The 19,865-nt window shown below is 41.5% G+C and overlaps 2 protein-coding genes across 2 annotated transcripts in view; both read right to left on the bottom strand.

Annotated features, from left to right (window-relative positions):
• The window catches only part of LOC115231955 (nicotinamide/nicotinic acid mononucleotide adenylyltransferase 1-like), a 35,259-nt gene extending 25,927 nt beyond the window's left edge, over positions 1-9,332 (bottom strand). The window contains exons 1-2 of the mRNA XM_029801839.2: positions 8,714-9,332; positions 2,223-2,311 (exon numbers count right to left, since the gene is read on the bottom strand). Coding sequence (XP_029657699.1) covers positions 2,223-2,311; positions 8,714-8,807 — 183 coding nt within the window. The 5' untranslated portion in view covers positions 8,808-9,332. The remainder of the gene's footprint in view (positions 1-2,222; positions 2,312-8,713) is intronic.
• A 1,638-nt stretch (positions 9,333-10,970) lies between these two features.
• On the bottom strand, positions 10,971-11,531 carry LOC115224519. The gene has a single exon (XM_029795432.1). It carries the CDS (start codon positions 11,529-11,531, stop codon positions 10,971-10,973), a length of 561 nt encoding a protein of 186 aa, XP_029651292.1.
• Positions 11,532-19,865: the final 8,334 nt, after the last annotated feature.

The following is a 19,865-nucleotide window of genomic DNA, read 5'->3' as shown; positions in this document are numbered from 1 at the left end:
GATCACGTTCACCAACTTCATTTACAATTTTGCACTTATTCAACTCGAAGACGCTGTCATCGATATGGGTGGCTCTGCTTTAACGGAGTACGGCCTTCCACCACCCACACGTGAACATGCCAATGTTATGTCTGTTGAATTGTTACGCGAAACTTCCTACTGCATTGAGGAACTGCACCAGTACGTCCAAGATAATGAACCACGACTGCTTCCAGACCAGCGCATAGCCTACAACACCATCGTAGACTCTGTCAGACAGCAACATGGGGGGATTTACTTCCTTGACGCACCTGGCGGCACGGGCAAAACCTTTGTCACGAAACTAATTCTGGCAGAGGTCAGACGCAACACGGACATTGCCCTGGCTGTAGCTTCCTCTGGTATCGCGGCCACGTTGCTTCCGGGTGGCAGAACCGCCCACTCTGCCTTCAGACTCCCGCTCGATCTGGCAAAGTCTGAGTCACCTATCTGCAACATCGCCAAGAACTCAGAACAGGCCGACATTCTACGCAGATGCAAACTCATCGTATGGGACGAGTGCACTATGGCACACAAAGGTGCCCTTGAGGCACTGGACAGGTCCCTGCAAGACATCAGAGACTCTACGGCCCCCATGGGTGGATTGACTTTACTTCTTTCAGGAGACTTCAGGCAGACTCTACCTGTTATTTCAAAAGGAACCCGTACCGATGCCGTGTGCGCGTGCCTTAAGTCGTCAGCTCTTTGGGCACATGTGCAGCCCTTGCACCTCCAAAATAACATGCACGTGCAGTTGATTGGTGACAGTGGATCCGCTGCATTCTCCAGGGACCTTTTATTGCTCGGTGAAAATTGGATGCTGGCTGATGCGGATGGCTGCGTTCAACTGGACTCACTTTGCACCACTGTCGACACCCCTGCTAGCCTCCGGGACGCTGTCTTCCACGCCCTACAAAACAATTTACGCGACCTAAAATGGCTGGCAGGCAGAGCTATTCTCGCACCCAAAAATACAACCGTCAACTCCATCAATATCCAGCTACTTGAAGCTATTCCTGGTGATGTTCACGTCTACAAATCTATAGATAGGACAGCAGACCCCACCGAGCTTGCCGATTATCCTGTTGAATTCCTGAATTCACTTGAACCGCCAGGCCTGCCGCTACACATCCTGAAGTTAAAAGTCGGTGCACCCATTATGCTCATCAGGAATTTGGTTCCACCTAAACAGAGCAACAGCACACGTGTGGTTGTGAAACATTTGGCACCACATTTAATAACGGCCACAATACTTACCAGTTGTGGGAAGGGAGACAACGTCTTCATTCCACGCATGCACCTTCAACCGTCAGGTGCTGACCTACCAATCCACTTCAGGCATTCTCAGTTTCCTGTTAAACTCTGCTTTGCAATGTCCATCAATAAATCCCAAGGCCAAATGCTACAAGTCGCTGGGTTACATTTGGGCGAACAGTGCTTCGCCCACGGTCAACTCTACGTGGGCTGTTCACACGTTGGGAGGCGCAATGATGTTTTCATGTTTTCGCCCAAAGGGACAGCTAGGAACATTGTATACACAGAAGTATTCGAGTGAAGAGAAGACATTGCAACCTACACATGCGCCTTCGTTCCCTAGAGGGAAAGGACTAGATTGGGATTAGTCGTTGCCTACTAGGGGCTCTTACATACCCGGGCAACGCTGGGCTATGCTGCTAGTATATATATATATATATATATATATATATATATATATATATATATATATATATATATATATATATATATATATATATATATGTATATATATGTACAGGGTTTGGACAAATTAATGGAAACACCTAGCATCATACCACCATAATTTTGAAATATCTATAAAACCATCAAAAGCTTGTTTGTTTTGGCTTTGAGGGTCACTGGGGAAGCTCACCTGACTCCTTTAGCTATGAATCTCATGTCTTTGGCGCCCAAGCTATTTTCTGCAAAAGCTTGGAGTAGTCTTATACAGCAAGTATAGCTCAAAACCCACTTTTTAAATGGAAATCCTGGCGGGTTGTCTCATACACCCAGTTGTAGTATACACCAATATATGTGGTATACAGTTTGCAAATTCATTCCAATGCTTGTTGGAAATTAAGAAGTGAAAATAAATAAAAGCAAAATACAAACAGTTAAGAGGCCCTCCTAATATATAAAAAAAATAGATGTTGAATTTTGGCAATGGTAAAAAAAAATAGCACACTGACCTTTTTGGAATAAAAGTCTGAGACAGGAGACATAATTCCACCAACAACTTGATATCTTCCTGTTTTGTTTAGAGAATCTCGAGCTAGTTCTAAAAGTGAGAGACAAAAGTGGATTAATGTGGTGAATCTGAACATTCACAGGTACACACACGTATGTGTGTAAGTGCTTCAATTATTATTATAGTTATTATACTATTAATTCAAAAGTTTTAAATTCACATCCACTGCAACACATATTCTGATGCAAGCTACACTCAAGTTTTGAAAAATTACCCACAAGAGATCAGAACCAAAGTATTTTCTGAACCTGAATAGGAAATCTGGTCTTAATGATGATGTTTTGACAATGTGTGTGGTGGCAGGGTGGGGGTATAAAGCAGTCACAAGAAATCCCCAGAGATTGTGTGGCCCAGTATTTGCAGTGACATTGAAGGGTTTTAGTTGTTTATGATTAGAGAAGGTAGACTGTAAAATTATATAATCTCTGTAATGTTGAAAGATTTTAGTTGTTATAGAAGAATGTTTTTGAGAATGTTTGCTTATGGAGGTGTTAATTTCTGGTGTGTTGGCTGTATGTGTGTGAGCATAATCTAGGTATGTGTATAATTAGAAGTATCAATTAATGGGTCCTTAAAAGTGTACAAGACTTGACTGAACCCTGACAAATTTTGAAAAATTCATGCTTAAAATTGCCTTTACATCTCAGTATTTGATAAGCAAAACAAAAAACATAATTCCAGAGACAAAACTTAGTGATTGGTTCATTGTTGATGTGTATGGAACATAAGAAATGAGTGCAACAAGTGGTAAGATATGAGGTATGTTGTACCTTATGAAAGCAGGGAAAAAAAAAAAGTAAAATGATGATAAAGAGAAAGACAGAATCTCTCCTCCATCTCTATGGGAAACAGATGTTAAATGATGATTAAATCAGTTTATTTAAATGTTACAATTTCATAATTTTTTCCTTTGGATATTTCCTGTAAGTATCCAATCCTTAATAAAATATCGCAGAATACCCAAACAAACATTTACATATTTTATTCACTGCCTTTGGCCATCATCACAAATTTCTTTACATTCTAGTTTTTTTGTTTTCCATTAAAAAAATTTTTTTTATATTAAATATATATTTTGTCATTCATTTTACGTCTGTTTTCCCACACAGAGACAGGTTAGAATGATATGGCATTGTTTTATGGATGTCTGTGTACAAACAGCGACGCTACATAGCAGTGAAACGTGCTGTGACCACCAAGGACATGTGTAGACTTGCAAGAAATCAAGCTAGTATGCTCCACTAGATATGTAAAGTCAGCGTGCATGCATAACAGAGTGTAGGCATCTTAAGAGAAAAGTTGGGCATAAGACACATCAGATGTGGTGTACAAAAGAAACAACTGCACTGGTATGACAAAGTGATGAACTCTAACAGTGGAGGGAACCTGTGAAAGAGGTAGACCCAGGAAGACATGGGACAAAGTGGTGAAGCATGATCTTTGACTATTGGGCCTCACGGAGACAATGATAGGTGACCAAGACCATTGGCGATATGCTGTGCTTGAGCAGAAGACCCAGCAAGTCAAATGAGATCATAGCCATGGCCAATGCTAGTGTTGTGTAACTGGTACATAAAAAATACCCTTGAACTTTGGCCAATATGCCATGCATGAGAAGACCTGTCAAGTCAAGTGAAATCATAGTCATAGCCTATGCCAGTTTCACATAACTGGCACCCGTGCCAGTGGCATGTAAAAAGTACAGTTCAGTTGTTGGGCTTCAGAGAGGCTGTGACAGGTGATTGAGACCTTTGGTGACATACCGTGCTTGAGAAGACCTATCAAGCCAAGTGAGGTCATAGTCATGGCTGATGTCAGTGCTGTGTGACTGGTAACTGCACTGGTAGCACAAAAAAAAAGCATCCACTACACTCTTGGAGTGGTTGATGTTAGGAAGAATATCCAGCTGCAGAGACCATGCCAAATCAAATTGGAACATGGTGTAACTCTCCAGCTTACCAGTTTTCAGTCAAACCGTCCAACCCATGCCAGCATGGAAAACGAACGTTAAATGAAGATGATGATGTCCTTCCTGATGTTAGCCCCTATCTGTTTTCAAATAAGGGATCTCTCCATTATTTACATTGGACAGATATGTGTCTTCATTTTGTTTGTTGTTATCATGTTTCGGCTGATTTACTCTCCACCCTTCATCAGGTGTCCTGGTAGAATTTTGAACCCAACCCTGGGTTCTCATTCCTAAGGTATTTTGTTGCTGGTGTTATTATTAATATGATTATTATTATTATTATTATTATTATTTATTCAAGGCACTGCCTGGAATTGAACTCGCAATCTTGGGATTAGTAGCATACGCCTATAACCATTACACCATATGCCCAGGCATACCACGAAATGGCAAAAACTCAGGCTGTCAGTGTGAAAAAATATTAATGATAATAATGAGACAGAATTGGGCATCTGCATTCTTAACTAGAGCTACAACCAACAGTTTTTGGTCATCCAAACTATAACAAAATTAGATAACTGAATGAATAAATGACAATAATAAATGAGCATGAAAGAGAGGGAGAAAGAGGGAGAGTTGGATTGAACGAAGAGAGCTTAAGTTTTTTTCTTTAAACATATAGCATGGAAGATGAAACTGTGTTTACATAGATAATGAAATGAAATAATAAAGTGACTAGAAAAGCACTCGGAGAGCGCAGACCTCCGCCAAGCTCATTTTAAGATAGATACGCGAGTAAAATTACTAATAGAGAAACGAAAATAAACTTTGAAAACAGCAACGCCACCATAGGTTACGTGGAAACGATGAACGTGTTTTCAAGGGAGATAATCAAAGAACATAACCTTGTAAAGTAAATATAACAAATGAAAAATCCTTCAAGAATCCATAAAAATTCCCGGATCACTACCAAAATTTCATCATCTGTTCCTTGTGTCATTACCAACTTTTCCTACAAGATTCATCAAATACAGTTCACAACTTTTTGAGTTATTTTGCACACAGACGGACAGATGGACAAACCAACGCCAATGAAAACATAACCTCCTTCCTTGGTGGAGGTAATTATAATTTGCACTGAAAAGGGGGTTTTAGATGTGTACTTGGTTCGAAAACAAGGTTGCTTATCTGAACATCTTATATATTAATCCTCATCATCATCGTTTAACGTCCGTTTTCCGCGCTAGCACGGGTTGGACGGTTCAACTGGGGTCTGGGAAGCCTGGGGTCTGGGAAGCCAGGGGCTGCACCAGGCTCCAGTCTGATCTGGCAGTGTTTCTACAGCTGAATGCCCTTCCTAACGCCAACCACTCCGCGAGTGTAGTGGGTGCTTTTTACGTGCCACCGGCACAGGTGCCAGGGGAGTCTGGCATCGGCCACGATCGGTTGGTGCTTTTAACGTGCCACCAGCACGGAAGCCGGCCAAGGCGGCGCTGGCATCGGCCACGTTCGGATGGTGCTTTTTATGTGCCACCAGCACAGAAGTCAGTCGAGGCGGCGCTGGCATATATATATATATATATATAATGACAAAGTAATGACAGCAAAAAGTAAACTGAATCTTGGTAAGGCACCGGGTAAGAATGGTATTTGTGCTGAGGTCCTGTAATTTGGTAGTGATCACATCACACAGTTCCTTCATGAACTTATTAGTGTAATTTGAAGGGATGGTACAATGTCTAAGGGCTGGGAGGATGCAATTATTCTTCCTCCCTATGAAGGAAAGGGAGCCAGAGCAGAGTGTAGCAACTACAGAGCTATTGTTCTACTGTCAGATCCTGGCAAGTATTCTTCTTACCTGCCTGAATAGGTGTCTCGTAAATGATGCCCTATGTGAATCTCAATATGGTTTCAGATCTAGAAGAGGAACAATGGATATGATTTTCACAGCAAGACAGATGCAGAAGTGCTATGAGCAGAACATGGATCAAGGCCTTTGATACTGTGAACAGGGGCTCTCTACAGAAAATACTTGGCAAACTTGGATGCCCAGATCACTTTCTATCAATGATCAAATTATTTCATGATCGATGGCAGTTTGGGTCAATGTTGGTGGTGGCATGGTGGGTCCCATTCCTGTAGAGTATGGTGTCAAGCGGGGTGATATCCTTGTCCCAACTCTCATTTCTCTGTACTTTGCTGCTTCTCTTACTCCTGCTTTTTCTGTGGACATCTCTCCTGGTATATATGTTAGGTATCAATCTTCTGGCTGTCTTTTCAAGCTGTGTCGATTTGCTGCCAACCCAAGAGTTTTCCAGTCACTCATTCTTGATCTCCTTTATGCAGATGACTGTGACTTAGTCACTCATACAACGGATGATATGTAAATACTCGTGAATCATATTTCTGCTTCTTCCAAGGCATTTGGATTTAGTATTAGCCTGGACAAGACTGTGGTAATGTTCCAGCCTGCACCAGGAAACCATATGTGGAACCAGCTATTTTTGTTGAAGGAACAATTCCGAAGGTGGTAGACAAGTTTGTCTACTTGGGCAGCACACTCAGCTGTTCTTGCTCCCTGAATGTTGAAATATCTTTCAGGCTGCAGAGAGCAACAGATTCCTTCCGGTCTCTTCAGTCTCATGTCTGGTCCCAGCATGGCATCACAAGGCAAACAAAAATTGCTATGTACCGTGCATGTGTACTGACATCGCTCCTTTACTCCTGTGAGATAGGGACCTTTTACAAACATAATGTAAATGTCCTTGAACGCTTTCATCAGAGATGTCTGAGACACTTTCTGAATGTTGGCTGGACCTTAAAAACTCCAGATGCGCAGGTTCTGAGGAAAGCTGATATCCTGAGTATTGAGGCGATGGTGCACAAATACCAGTTACATTGGACTGGACACCTTGTTAGAATGAATGATAGCAGGATCCCTAAACAGATACTATATGGGGAACTTATTAGTGGAAAGCAATCCTGGCAGAAGCCAAAACTGCAATTTAAGGAGTGTGTAAAGTCCTTGTTAAAGGCCTGTGAAATGTGGGAGGCTGACTGGGAGAGCAATGCTTGTCATCACCATGAATGGCGGAAACAGGTAAAGGAAGGAGTCGATAACTTTGAAAGAGCATGCATTCTTCATTCAAGAGTACTGCTCGAAAACACACTGCTAGTGTAATGAATAGAGAACGCTTGGTCTACAATGCTTGCAGTCGTGCATGTTTGTCAAAAGCAAGGTTTGTTAGTCACCAACAGAGATGGAAGTGTGAAGTATAAGGTAGTCTTGAATACACAATGTTCTTAAAGGTCAGTACTGGTTTTCCTCAGTCACGAGTGGATGGCCATCATCATGTGTGTACAAATAAATATATACATATATCAATTATGTTCAGTTATAATAAAAACATTTCGTTTTTGTAATTTTTTGCAAGATTCCTGTCGTAAAATCTTGTGTTGAATCAGAAATTGTTATATTTGGAGATGGTCATGAAAAGACAGAATGGACTAAACAGAACAGGAGATTATACGTGGGATGGAGAGTCGCTGAAGAGGTCACAGGACGTGTGACGAAAGATTTACAAAAGACACTAAAATAACAATAATAAGAATAAAGCTTAACTGAATACCAAGGATATAGTGCGTGTTAAATTGGCAAAAACATGACCATCCCCAGATATAATAATATAATAAAAACAATTTTACATTGATTTGAAAGGGTTACTCTATTTTTGTAGAGTGCGAATTTATTATTCTTATATAAGAAAAACTTGGAAGTTTTGGCCAGTTCAACGATGGCTTAAGCTGACTGAAATTTCGAAGTCACTGTCAAGATTCTAATGTAAGAATAATAAATATATCTCTTTCTATACACACGCACACATACAATCTACCATCACTGGGGACATTCAAATTTCATAGGTTCCCCACTTCATGAATTTATATTTCCGCTTCAAAAGACAATAATTAGCCTGATTAGAAACAAGTTTCTAAACAGAGATGTATGAATTCTAAATTATCAGACGACCGAAAAAGCTGTTTATGACATTTCTAGATTCGTTATATTCACTTTCACTTTCGATTTCATCGGACGAATTTAATTTCTGGATGGCTTTCAAGTGTTTAGCTATGCATACACACACACATACATAAATTCGCACATATACGTATGTCATGTTATGTGTGTGCGTGCATGTACGTGTCTGTGTGTATAGATATTTATATTTTTGTGTGTATGTATCTGGAGGTTAGACACTAATTTGGGAAAGAAATGGAATAAACCAACTGGTAGGACGGAACTCAAACACAACAGCCATTCTCCTTTAGTTTTCCAGCGCAAATTGGCCTTTATTACATCTAAAATAATTAGAATTTAAGCAGTTAATTGCGTGTGTGTGTGTGTATGCGTGTGTGCATGTATGTATGTATGTATGTGTGTGTGTGTGTATGTATGTATGTCTGTAAACACGTATCAATGATGGTTATGTTATTAAATGGAAATTACTAAAGGACCTTTAACTTACCGAACATCCTCAAATGCATATTGGTGACAGGGTTAAAAGATCCACAAGCAATTAAAACCACCCGTGTCGGTGATTGTGTTAATGGTAAAGCCATGTCTGAGAGCAATAGATAACTATTAGTAGCTGTTATGTTAGTATATACGACGGATATAGATCAGTAACAGTAGCTAATATATCGCAGCGATCAGAGATAAATATAATCAAGCAGTTATACACAGAGAAGAGAGAAATAGATGAGGGAGATGAGAGTCCAGGGGCTTGACTCCACAACGAATGTGTTGCTACAATGTTAGGGATGTTTCAACCCAATCGGTTAAAATAAGCTGCCGGGTGCCTCAATGTGGTTTCACTTGTAAATTATGAATACATTGCGTCACCACAACAAAAGTAATTTTGTCCACGGTCAATGGTTGCTGTTTTTCTTTAAAGTTCCAGTTACGTATTTCTATAACATTTTTATCCGTAGTAAGAATACTTAATGGTTAATGTCCATATAGATATTAGGCATTCTTTTGTTCCACATGTTTCGTTGACGTAAATGCAGTTTACTAACGAAAGAATGGTTAATTGCCAATATATAATATCGATGTGTCGCTCTGTTGCTGTTTGGATTGTTTTTGTAGCCTGTTACTTGGTGCGCGCGGGCACCGGTTTAGTCCGAAATAGATGCTAACAATTGCTAATTACTGATTCCAGTAATAAAATGCCTCCCAACGAATGACGATATTTTATATATATATAATCATTGGGGTGAACGAAGAAAATATTTAAAAAAAGGAAGAAAGAAATTGTTGTGATGTGACTGGTGGATGAGTTTATTAGTTTGCAGAAACTGCGTCATTCATTCTGACACTGATTCGAATGAATCGATTTCAGTACAGGATGAGAGAGTTTTTTTGTTTTTGTTTGTTTGTTTGTTTGTTTGTTTGTTTTATATATTGATGTTGGGAAAGAGTTGAACTGAAAATACACACACACTTGTGTGTTTGTGTGCGGGTAGAGAGAGAGAAGAGAAGAAGATAAAAAGAAAGGAAGAAAAAGATTGAGTGTTCTAAATATGGCATTGGGTCATCACTAAAGACAATTTTTTTTTTTTTTTTTTGCAGCATTATATAAAATAGTTTACGCGATAATCACTGAATTAATTTTTTCAGAAAGCCCAATGGTGACCTCCACTCCATATCAGTTGGTTGTACTCTGCAACAACTCACAGTAAAAGTGTGTCTGTCCTCGGTTTCTAACTGCCTGTCCACCGAATTTTTCCCTACTCAGCTAGGAGTGGGTGCAATGCTAGGTTGTGAGGCTGCTGCTCATGCCATTAGGGTTTTCAGCAACTTGCCTTCTGAGTCTCCAAAGGTCATCTTCAAACTAGACCTCAGGGGTGCCTTCAATTCCAGCACTCAGGATGTCATCCTCCATGCAATAAGGGAAAATGCTCTATAGCTCTATCACTTTGCTTGGTAATCTCATCAGGAACCATCCTATCTCTCCTTTGGTGACCAACTCATCCCATCTGCATCTGGAGTCCAACAGGGTGACCCACTAGGACCAGCTCTATTCGCACTGGATATTGACGATGTTACCAAGATGGAAGCTGGCCCGGACTTGAATATTTGGTAACTTAATGATGCTTGTTTGGGAGGGACCCAGATAGGGTCCTTGCAACTGTGAGGAGAATGATTGAGGAACTTCGTCGTAGGGGCTTTAGCATCAACAGTCCAAATGCAACCTCTGGCTCCTCAACCCTCCAGATTCACATCAGCAGACTGTAAACCTGTTTACAAACTCCTTTCCTTCTATCACGGTTCTTCCTTCATCAGCATGGTGCTCTCCGGAGTCCCAATTACTGTCAGAGCTTTCTAGCCCATTATAGCTTTGTTAAGCTATACGTAAACAAACGAGTGGAGACGAGTATGCATTTACTAATGGTTTATTACTTTAGGTACAATAGGGCTTAAGTCGTCAGTTATTTTTGTATAGTTCCCTCAGATTCGTTTCCCGCACGTGGCTGACATTCTTCTGTTATCCTTCTCCTCCCGGAAGTCCTTTTCTTTCCTGCTGACCAGCTTCCTAGCTAGCCCGCAGCGAAGTATCTGTCTACAGTTCGTCTGTCACAAATCGTACCCTACATAGCTTCCCCCCTCTCAGAACTGTAAACTGTCACTGGAAACGGGATGGCGTTTTAATTGTCCTGCCCCTGCGTGTGGTTACTCAATTCTTTGGTGATTGTTCCTTGTCAAGGGCTGGTATGATCTGTCTAGGACGGCCCTGTTTGGTGGTTGGGCCACCTGGACGGGCTATCAATATCAAGATGGGCTGGTTTCAATCTATCGACGGAGACTGTGTCTTGTCCACCAATTAGGAGTTGGAATGTTTTATCTCCCGGGTGTATAACTTGATATGGACCGTCGTAGGGTGACTGGAGGGGTCTTCGTCGTGTGTCACGTCGAACGAACACAAAGTTAGCCGTGCAGAGGTCATTTGATACGGATTCTCTGGGTGTACCGTGTGACGACATGGGAACAGGGCGCAACTGGCCACGCTGTCTTAGTTGAGCGAGGTACCTTTTGACATCCGGGTCTGAATTCGTATTCGGAAGGAACTCTCCTGGCACTGTAAAGGGAGCACCGTACGCCATTTCCGCGGAGGAAGTGTAGAGATTTTCTTTTGGGGCAGTGCGGATTCCCAGCATTACCCATGGGAGTTGGTCGATCCAGTTTGGCCAGTTAAACCTGGTTGTCAGTGATTCCTTCAGGCGACGGTGAAATCTCTCCACTAATCCGTTGGCCTGTGGGTGGTAGGCTGTTATGTGGTTCATTGTGATTCTGAAAAGGCCACACATGTCATTCCACAGCTTTCAGGTGAATTGTGAACCCCTATCGGATGAGATGCTATCTGGGACACCGAAACGGGCGACCCAATTTGCGATGAAAGCTCGGCTGACTTCTTGTGTTTCTGTACTGCGGAGAGGGATGGCTTCAGGTCAACGGGTGTAGCGGTCCACCAAGGTCAGTAGGTACGAGCAACCCCGTGAAGGTGGCGGGGTGGGTGGGCAAGGTCGATGTTGACATGGCTGAATCGGGCCAGAGGTGGTAGCGATCGGGTGTCGTGTCTGCGTTGAGACGGCGGTAATCTCCGCAGGGTCGATAACCTCCGTTGGATTTGGGGACCACATGCAGGGGTGATGACCAGGGACTGCTTGATCGGCGAACAATATCCAAGGCCTCCATATTCTCGAATTCAGCCTTTGCGATTGCAAGTTTGTCTAGTGATGGACGACGTGCGCGGCTGTGCACTGAGGGCCGGTAGTGATGTAGTGTGTCACCCCATGGTGGGCTGTAGGTTTGGAGAATGTTGGAGTGGTGAGATTGGGGCGACTAACAAGAAGATCTGAGAATTCGTTCTTGGTCTGCGAGATGGTTGCTATGCGGTGGGCGGCATGTGCAGATGTTGCAAGAGGCACGGAAGCGTCGTATGTGTTGCTGTCGAGGAGTCGTCTTCCCCGCAAATTCACCAGTAGCAAATGTAAGTCTGCACCGATTATGGGCTGATGGGCATCGGCGATGGTGAATGACTGTGTGTATTTTCGTGGGCCGGGATCTTTTCGGTTTGACCGACAGTTTTTAAAATAATTCCCACGTAACTAAACACTTTTAAACTTCGTATACTAGTAGAATGTGTTTATCAAACATCTTTTTCTTTTGGCTTATTGAGAAAATCCTATACTTTGTAAGATATTTGTTGTTTTTTTCTTCAATTTCTGCAATTTCAACCAATCAATGACGTCTATTGAGGTGAAAACATTCTGTGCCGTATGAATATGTCCCTCGTTTAAGAAACAGATTGGGTTTATTTACATTTGTGAAGAAAAGATACCCTTCCCCTAACCCTAACCCTAAAACAGATTGAAATGCAATAGATCGATACTAGGGTCATAATTACGGGTGACAATTTCATATGACACCGCTAGAAAAATCTGCCGTTCAAACCGAAAAGATCCGTGGGCCGATGTTGAGGGAAGGGGTGCAACGACCGTATGCCTCAATTGTGGACCCGTTGGCGGCTGTTAATAGTTGACTACGCTTTCCGTGACGGAGGTCCCTTGCCGATGCCGGTATGACATAGAGGAGCATTTGGTCATGTCTGCCGGCCACCAGTGTGTTCAATGGTTCACTGGTGAAGGGGTTCTGAAGCTACATGGTTGTTTACATTTTGTCGCCTTTTTTTCAAACTTTGCATGGTAGAAGCACAGGTCATTATGCTTAATCCTACCACGTCTCGGAGCCGACCCTATGGCGTTGACCAGGACACCACTCAGTAAAAAATGCCTGTCAGCTGCCTTTGCTAATTGCCGCAGGTCCTTGATTTCGGCCTGAGTTATGAGGGCCTGGACCTGAGGTGGCAGCTACGGAGGAATATTTCTGTAAACAAAAAGGAAGGTGATTCACCGGGAGGACTAATGCCAACATCCTGTCCATCAGTTCTGACGGCTTGGAATCGCCTAATTCTTCCTCCAGTATCCTGACTGCCGCTTCTCTTTCGTTGCATCGGAATGTATCCACTAGAGCCTATCTTTCAATATGGCGTATTTGTTTATTGGTCGGGGATGGGTTAAAATGTCCAACACCCTCGTTGCTGTGTCTTCGTCCAAGTGCCGCCACAACGTGCAAGTACTTTGTTTGGTCGGTCGTTATCTTGTTTATATCCAATTGAGCTCCCGCCTGCGCGAACCACAGCTCAGTCCTCTTAGACCAGAACTGTGGTAGCCTCAGTGGTGTTTTGTTGCCAACCATGTTTGTTTCGGTGGCGGGAGCTGTTTGTTGTTCGATTGTCGAGGCCATCAGTTATACCTTTGTTAAGCTATACGTAAACAAACGAGTGGAGACGAGTATGCATTTACTAAAGGTTTATTACTTTAGGTACAATAGGGCTTAAACTGTCAGTTATTTTTGTATAGTTCCCTCAGATTCATTTCACGCACACGGCTGACATTCTTCCGTTATCCTTCTCCTCTCGAAAGGCCTTTTTTTCCGGCTGACCAGCTTCCTAGCTAGCCCGCAGCGAAGTATCTGTCTACAGTCCGTCTGCCACGAATCCTGCCCTACACCATCTTTCAATCCATGAATGGTTAACCTTGAGTAACTTTTAAAAAAAACCTTGCGGTAATGGAGCCCCACCAAGGTTTGGCAATCTAATATTCTGGGAACTCAAATGTTTGGTCAATGTCAGACTCTCTTCAGAGTCCCTTGTCTCTATCTCTTCCCTATTTTCTGTCCTCCATCCATGCTTGCTTCCCTTTGGTTGGCAACATCCTCTCCTTTCCAACATGGACTAGTTCCAACAGGAAGATGGATGAAACTCTGTTACAGTGAGAGAGCTGGGTTTGTCAGTTCCTGTTACAGTTGAGGATAGATGGAAGCAGAAAATATGAAACAGTCTGCGTTCAGGTGCCACTTTCAGCTCTTTCCTTGATGAATCTGATCAATTTTCAAGGTGTCACCTACTTTCTACAAGTGTGAAATTCTCGGGGAACTGGATTAATGTCTTGCCTGTGGCCATCTTTGGAGGAGGTTTACTCAGGCTGGATGAGCTCTGCATCACCATCGCACTCAGAGTGAGAGCCAACATTTGTGGGGGACTGAGATGTCACTGTGCTAGGTAGCTCAACTCCACAGATCTTTACAGTCTGTCTTGCCACCTAAATGCTGGTCATTTCACATGAGCTGTGGGCTCAGGTTAAAATCCCCTCAGTTCTGGAGCCGATAGGATTATCCAGAAATGATGGGAAGAGACCAGATGGCCTTACTCTTTGTCCTTCACCTGGGATGTCACAGTCTGTGACTCCTTTACTCCCTCCACCATCCTAGATGCTGCAGTAAATGGGATGGTCACTGCTTCCATAGCCGAACAGAACAAAATCCTTAAGTATTGAGACTTGTCGGTGAACCATTTCTTCCAGCCTGTGGTATTTGAGATACTCGGAGGTGCTGGGCCATTAACAGTGAAGTTCTTGTCATCGTTAGTGTCAAGTGATGCCGATGTGGGGACTTGGCTATTCCAACACCTTAGCCACGCCATCACCCATGATAATATTGCAAGCGTGTTGGCTTGCTTCAGTAAGTTCCATTGAAGCTCTGACTAGATTCAAACACAAATATATGCAGCCATCTTTTTTTAGTGCTGCACCAACTAATGGTGAAACCCATCTTGTGGAAGCCATTAACATTTTGAATCATATCCAGTCTTAACGCATGTTTAATTTCTTTTCATTCTTTCTTTGCACAAAACGGCATTTGTTTTACAGCCTGTCTTTTAGGTTTTATATCATGGTTGATTGACAATTTTAACAAAGTCTTTCAACTTACCAATGCCTTTGAATACTTCAGAGAATTGATTAGTAATTAAATAGTTAAGGAGTCATTAAAAATCCACCCCAACTTAAACATCTTTTTAGGTTTTGCAATAATACCATTTGGTACCCCTGCCCCCATCATATCATAACTCTGTAAAGGAATATTTTTACATACATATGTAAGCAAGGTTCACACACAACAGGTGAACCAATGTAGTTGCTGAGTGGTAACCAAGAGATCATGAAACACCATTTGGAAGGTCTTCATGATGATTGGAAGATGATTTAGTTGAGCAATTTGGGTCAAGATGGAAAAGAATGGTGTAATCAAGACAGAATTGGAAGTGCATTGCGACCAGTCATGCATAACAGCATCTAATGGTCTAATAGTGATACTGTGATGTTGTCACATACATTTATACATATGTAAACATGTTTTAATCCTGCTGAGTTTCTGGCAATGTTCCTCACCGAGTAGAGTTGGTGAACTGCATACTGGAAGACAACTGGGAGCAAGACGCCACTTAGCTTTTGTTGAAGCCTGTCTCTAGGAGAAAGTCACTCTGATATAAAACCAAATATGCAAGGAATGACATTGAACATTTTGGGGGTCTTCTGCTTGAGATTATGGTGTTCCCACATTCTTGAGTCTATGACACATATTGGCACTGGATATCTTGCCCTAGCTTGATTCTCAATCATGTCCGTTGGGTGGAAAGGGTGTCTGAGCTGCTGTGCAAGCCTTAATGGACCTAAAATTTTAGATTGTATAATCGCCAGCAAGGCAAGTATCTGATGTCTGGCTGAGTAGGAGGACATGTTGCTGAGTATGGGAGCTACAGACACAAACCTGGGTGAAGCTGCACTAGCATAGCTAGAGTATGTGCTGCCCGGGGCAGCCTTTCCATTTGCCACCCCTAGACCCCACAAAAAACACATATTGCCAACAACGGAATGAAAAGTGCTATCCCTTTAAAAGTGCCACCCAGGGTGAATCACCCCTATGCCACCTCCTAGCTATGCTAGTGTGAAGCTGACTGCAACAACTTCATGTATGGGTATTGCTGGCATTTTACATAGCCAGTGATGATCTGCTTTGGTCACAAGTGGACAACCATCATCATCATTGTCATCACTATGTATGTATGTAAATGAATATTTTTAAATGACATTTTGTGCAGATATGTTATAGAGGATCTAAATTATGTTGTGTTCCCTTTCCAAATGCAGAATTCTGAAGTAAAATAAGGAGGAAAAGGTACTTTGGAAATTGGTTAACATGCAGTTTAAGGGTTTAAAACAAAAATTGAAATTGTACTTTAGGTTAGTCAAAATAGGTTTATAACATATTTTAACTTCTAAAGGCAAATGCACTGTAGTTAATGTGGATAAAAAATTTTCTCTTATGGTAAAAGGTGTAGCTGTATTCCCTCCTAACAAATTTCTATGTGCATTTCTGGCTCTTCAGCCTTGCTGAATAGGAAATGCCATTGATGTCAATGACTAAATTGCGCTCATGGACCAACTGGTCAAAATAAAAAGAGCAGCATCAGTACCAAGCAGTGATGAGCAATAAATGAACAGTTCTTTATTCTTCATCATGGTAACTTACATCTTCGAAAATGAACACCTTCAAAATTTCATTAAAAAATATGCATTTTTTCCAAAAGTATTGAGGAAACAAGGTCAGTTGTGAGACACTGACATTAGATTTACCTGTTTTAAGATCTTCCTTTATAATGCATAGCTTAGGTCAGTCAGCCTTGACTGGGTCAACCTATGATCCAAGATGTTCCAGCCATGACCAGCTTGTCTTTTTATGGTTATATAAGACTGCATTACCTAAAGTTTTTTTATTCAAAACAGAATCTGTAATTTGAGATATATTTGGCTGCTATTTCTTTTTTCTGATGTAAAACACAACTAATATAGAGTACACAGATTAATATTTTGTTTGGAATTGTCTATTTCTAATTTACCTTTTAATACTTCCTGCCTTAATTATGGTAATATTAATATAAAAACTGTAATGTTTCAGTCTCTAACTTCTAATTGAAATAATTTCTGATTTAGGTACAACTTGTAAGGGATGATACTAGTGTAATATAACTGATTCCCACCTACTCCTACTCTCAACCAGTTCTATTCGTATAACCTGATGATAAAGATGAATGACAAACTCTATCCTCACAATGGAACCAAATGCCACAAAGTGCTCCTCTACCAATTCAGCCATGCTCAAGTCATTTAAGATATTCATTTTGCCATAATAGCATGAACATACATAGCTTAGTGGTTAGGGTGTTGCACTTATGGTTGCCAAATCATGGGTTTGATTCCCAGTCCGGACAGCATTGTGTTCTTGAGGAAAACACTTCATTTCGCATTACACTATTGCTCTGTGGGGATTTGCATGTTAAAGAACAGGCCCAGTGTTTCCTCTGAATTTTGTAAAAGGCGACTAAAAGAGGTTGAGGTAGGGCTTGCACTCCGACCCCATAAAACTCTCACTAGCAATGACTACCTAAACAAACCCATGGGTTAGAGAGTTGTTGCCTGAGTGGCCAAAGGTGTCATCCTCCAGAAGGGACTTACCAACAAATGGTGGATGTAGCAGCATGCTGTTACAGTGCATGCCGCCATACTACAACCATTATTGGAGGTGCAATGGCCCAGTGATTAGGGCAGTGGACTCACGGTTGGAGGATCGCAGTTTCGATTCCCAGACCGGGCGTTGTGTGTGTTTATTGAGCGAAAACACCTAAAAGCTCCACGAGGCTCCAGAAGGGGGCAGTGGCGACCCCTGTTGTACTCTTTCACCCCAACTTTCTCTCACTCTCTCTTCCTGATTCTTGAGTAACGCTGCAATGGACTGGCAGCCCGTCCAGCTAGGGGGAACACATACACCACAGAAACCGGGCCCATGAGCCTGGCTAGGCTTGAAAAGGGTGACGTTTATCATTTTTTTTATACCAGCAGATGTAAATGAAGTAGTTCTAATTAACACAATTCTGTGAAGTTGCTTATTGATGTATGTTGCATTGTTGAAAACCATCATCCTGTGTTCTGGCTGGCTGCACATATAATAAATGAAGCACCTCATTAACTTTTAACATATTTTTTGCTGAACACGATTTAATCCAAAGGCTGTTTACAAATGAAAGATGCAGATAATATAACTGTTGACTGGGAGGAGAGCACCATGGTGTGTCTTGTAGAAAGCTGGCTGTAGTACATCATGTGTGAATGTCAAAAAAATTGTTTCTTGCTCAAGGTGGTCTGGTCAATGGCACTTGGAGTAGCGCTTCAGCTTGCCAGTTCCTGTCAAACTATGCAACCCATACCAGCAGGGAAGATGGATGTTAAATTAAATATGATTATATTGAACTGAATAATTAATATTTATAATTTTAGACTGGGTAGTTGTTAAGTACATTATATAAAATTAGAAGCATTGGCGCAGGAGTGGCTGTGTGGTAAGTAGCTTGTTTACCAACCACATGATTCCGGGTTCTGGGTTCAGTCCGTGTGTGTGTGTGTGTGTGTGTGTTTGTGTGTCTGTGTTTGTCCCCCTAGCATTGCTTGACAACCGATGCTGGTGTGTTTATGTCCCCGTCACTTAGCGGTTCGGCAAAAGAGACCGATAGAATAAGTACTGGGCTTACGAAGAATAAGTCCTGGGGTCGAGTTGCTCGATTAAAGGTGGTGCTCCAGTATGGCTGCAGTCAAAATGACTGAAACAAGTAAAAAGAGAAAGAGATTGTAGCTGCTCTATGGAATCCATTTGATTGACAAAGTAAGTCAGTGAGATATCCTCTCATTGATAGAGACTGGCAGCCATCCAGCAAGGACTGCTTCACTGTCGTTTGTCAGATTTAACATGTTTAATGACTGATATGTCGACTTCTATAATTATGTCAGTTTACAAATACTTCCATGTTCAGATTTCTTGCAACAAAAACTTGTTTCACTCATAGGAAGTGAAAAATTTTCTAATTTTTCTCACAAACTAATAAGAAAAAGAACAAAAGATAGTGATTTTGACCACTGCTAACACAAACCAGTGATTGTCCACTCTCCTTGTAACAGCAGTCAAATCTCCCTCAACTCCAGCTGTCTAATGATATAGTAATGGATGCATAATGCCTAAAATGGCCATCACAGAAGGATTGGCTACCACCACCACCACCTATTTACTGTATAAAAATCAAATGCTTTGTTAGCTTGCAATGCTGCATATACAAGTGTTGCAATATATGTAACTGGGAATAGAATCAACTGAACAAGTCGATCCAATATTGATAAGCTAGTTAGTGTGTAATAATGGCCAATACTAAATAAACACTGCAACAGGTTAAATAAATTGAGACCTTCGATGTCTGATACACTGAAGTTACAAATAATACATTTAAGAAAACTAACATTATTATATTGTTTTGCTGATGAGATCCAAATATGCCCAAAGCCATCTCTTATAGACTATTATCATCATAGTAGAAGTCAGTGTTTAATGCTCAAAGAACCAAATACAAATGGCAAAAGGCATGTGATACTGAATTAAGACAAATTTATTCAATATTTTAAATTTGATAAATCTTAAACTTAAAAGAGAAGAAACAGTTTGTGGAGCATTCATTGCTTTATTTATTTACATTAAATTAAGTAAACCATAATATCCAACCTTTAGAAAAACGAGAATATTTTCTTTGCTGTACTGTACTCACAGATGAGGACTGACTGTGACTCTGCCCAACAGGACCCCAGAATATACCAGCAAATGGTGAATGCTGCCACACTGCA

This window comes from Octopus sinensis, linkage group LG2, assembly GCF_006345805.1.
Source record: "Octopus sinensis linkage group LG2, ASM634580v1, whole genome shotgun sequence".
NCBI classification, from domain to species: Eukaryota; Metazoa; Mollusca; class Cephalopoda; order Octopoda; family Octopodidae; genus Octopus; species Octopus sinensis.
The sequence above is the reverse complement of the archived record's forward strand: the minus strand, read 5'-3'. Positions and strand labels throughout refer to the sequence as shown.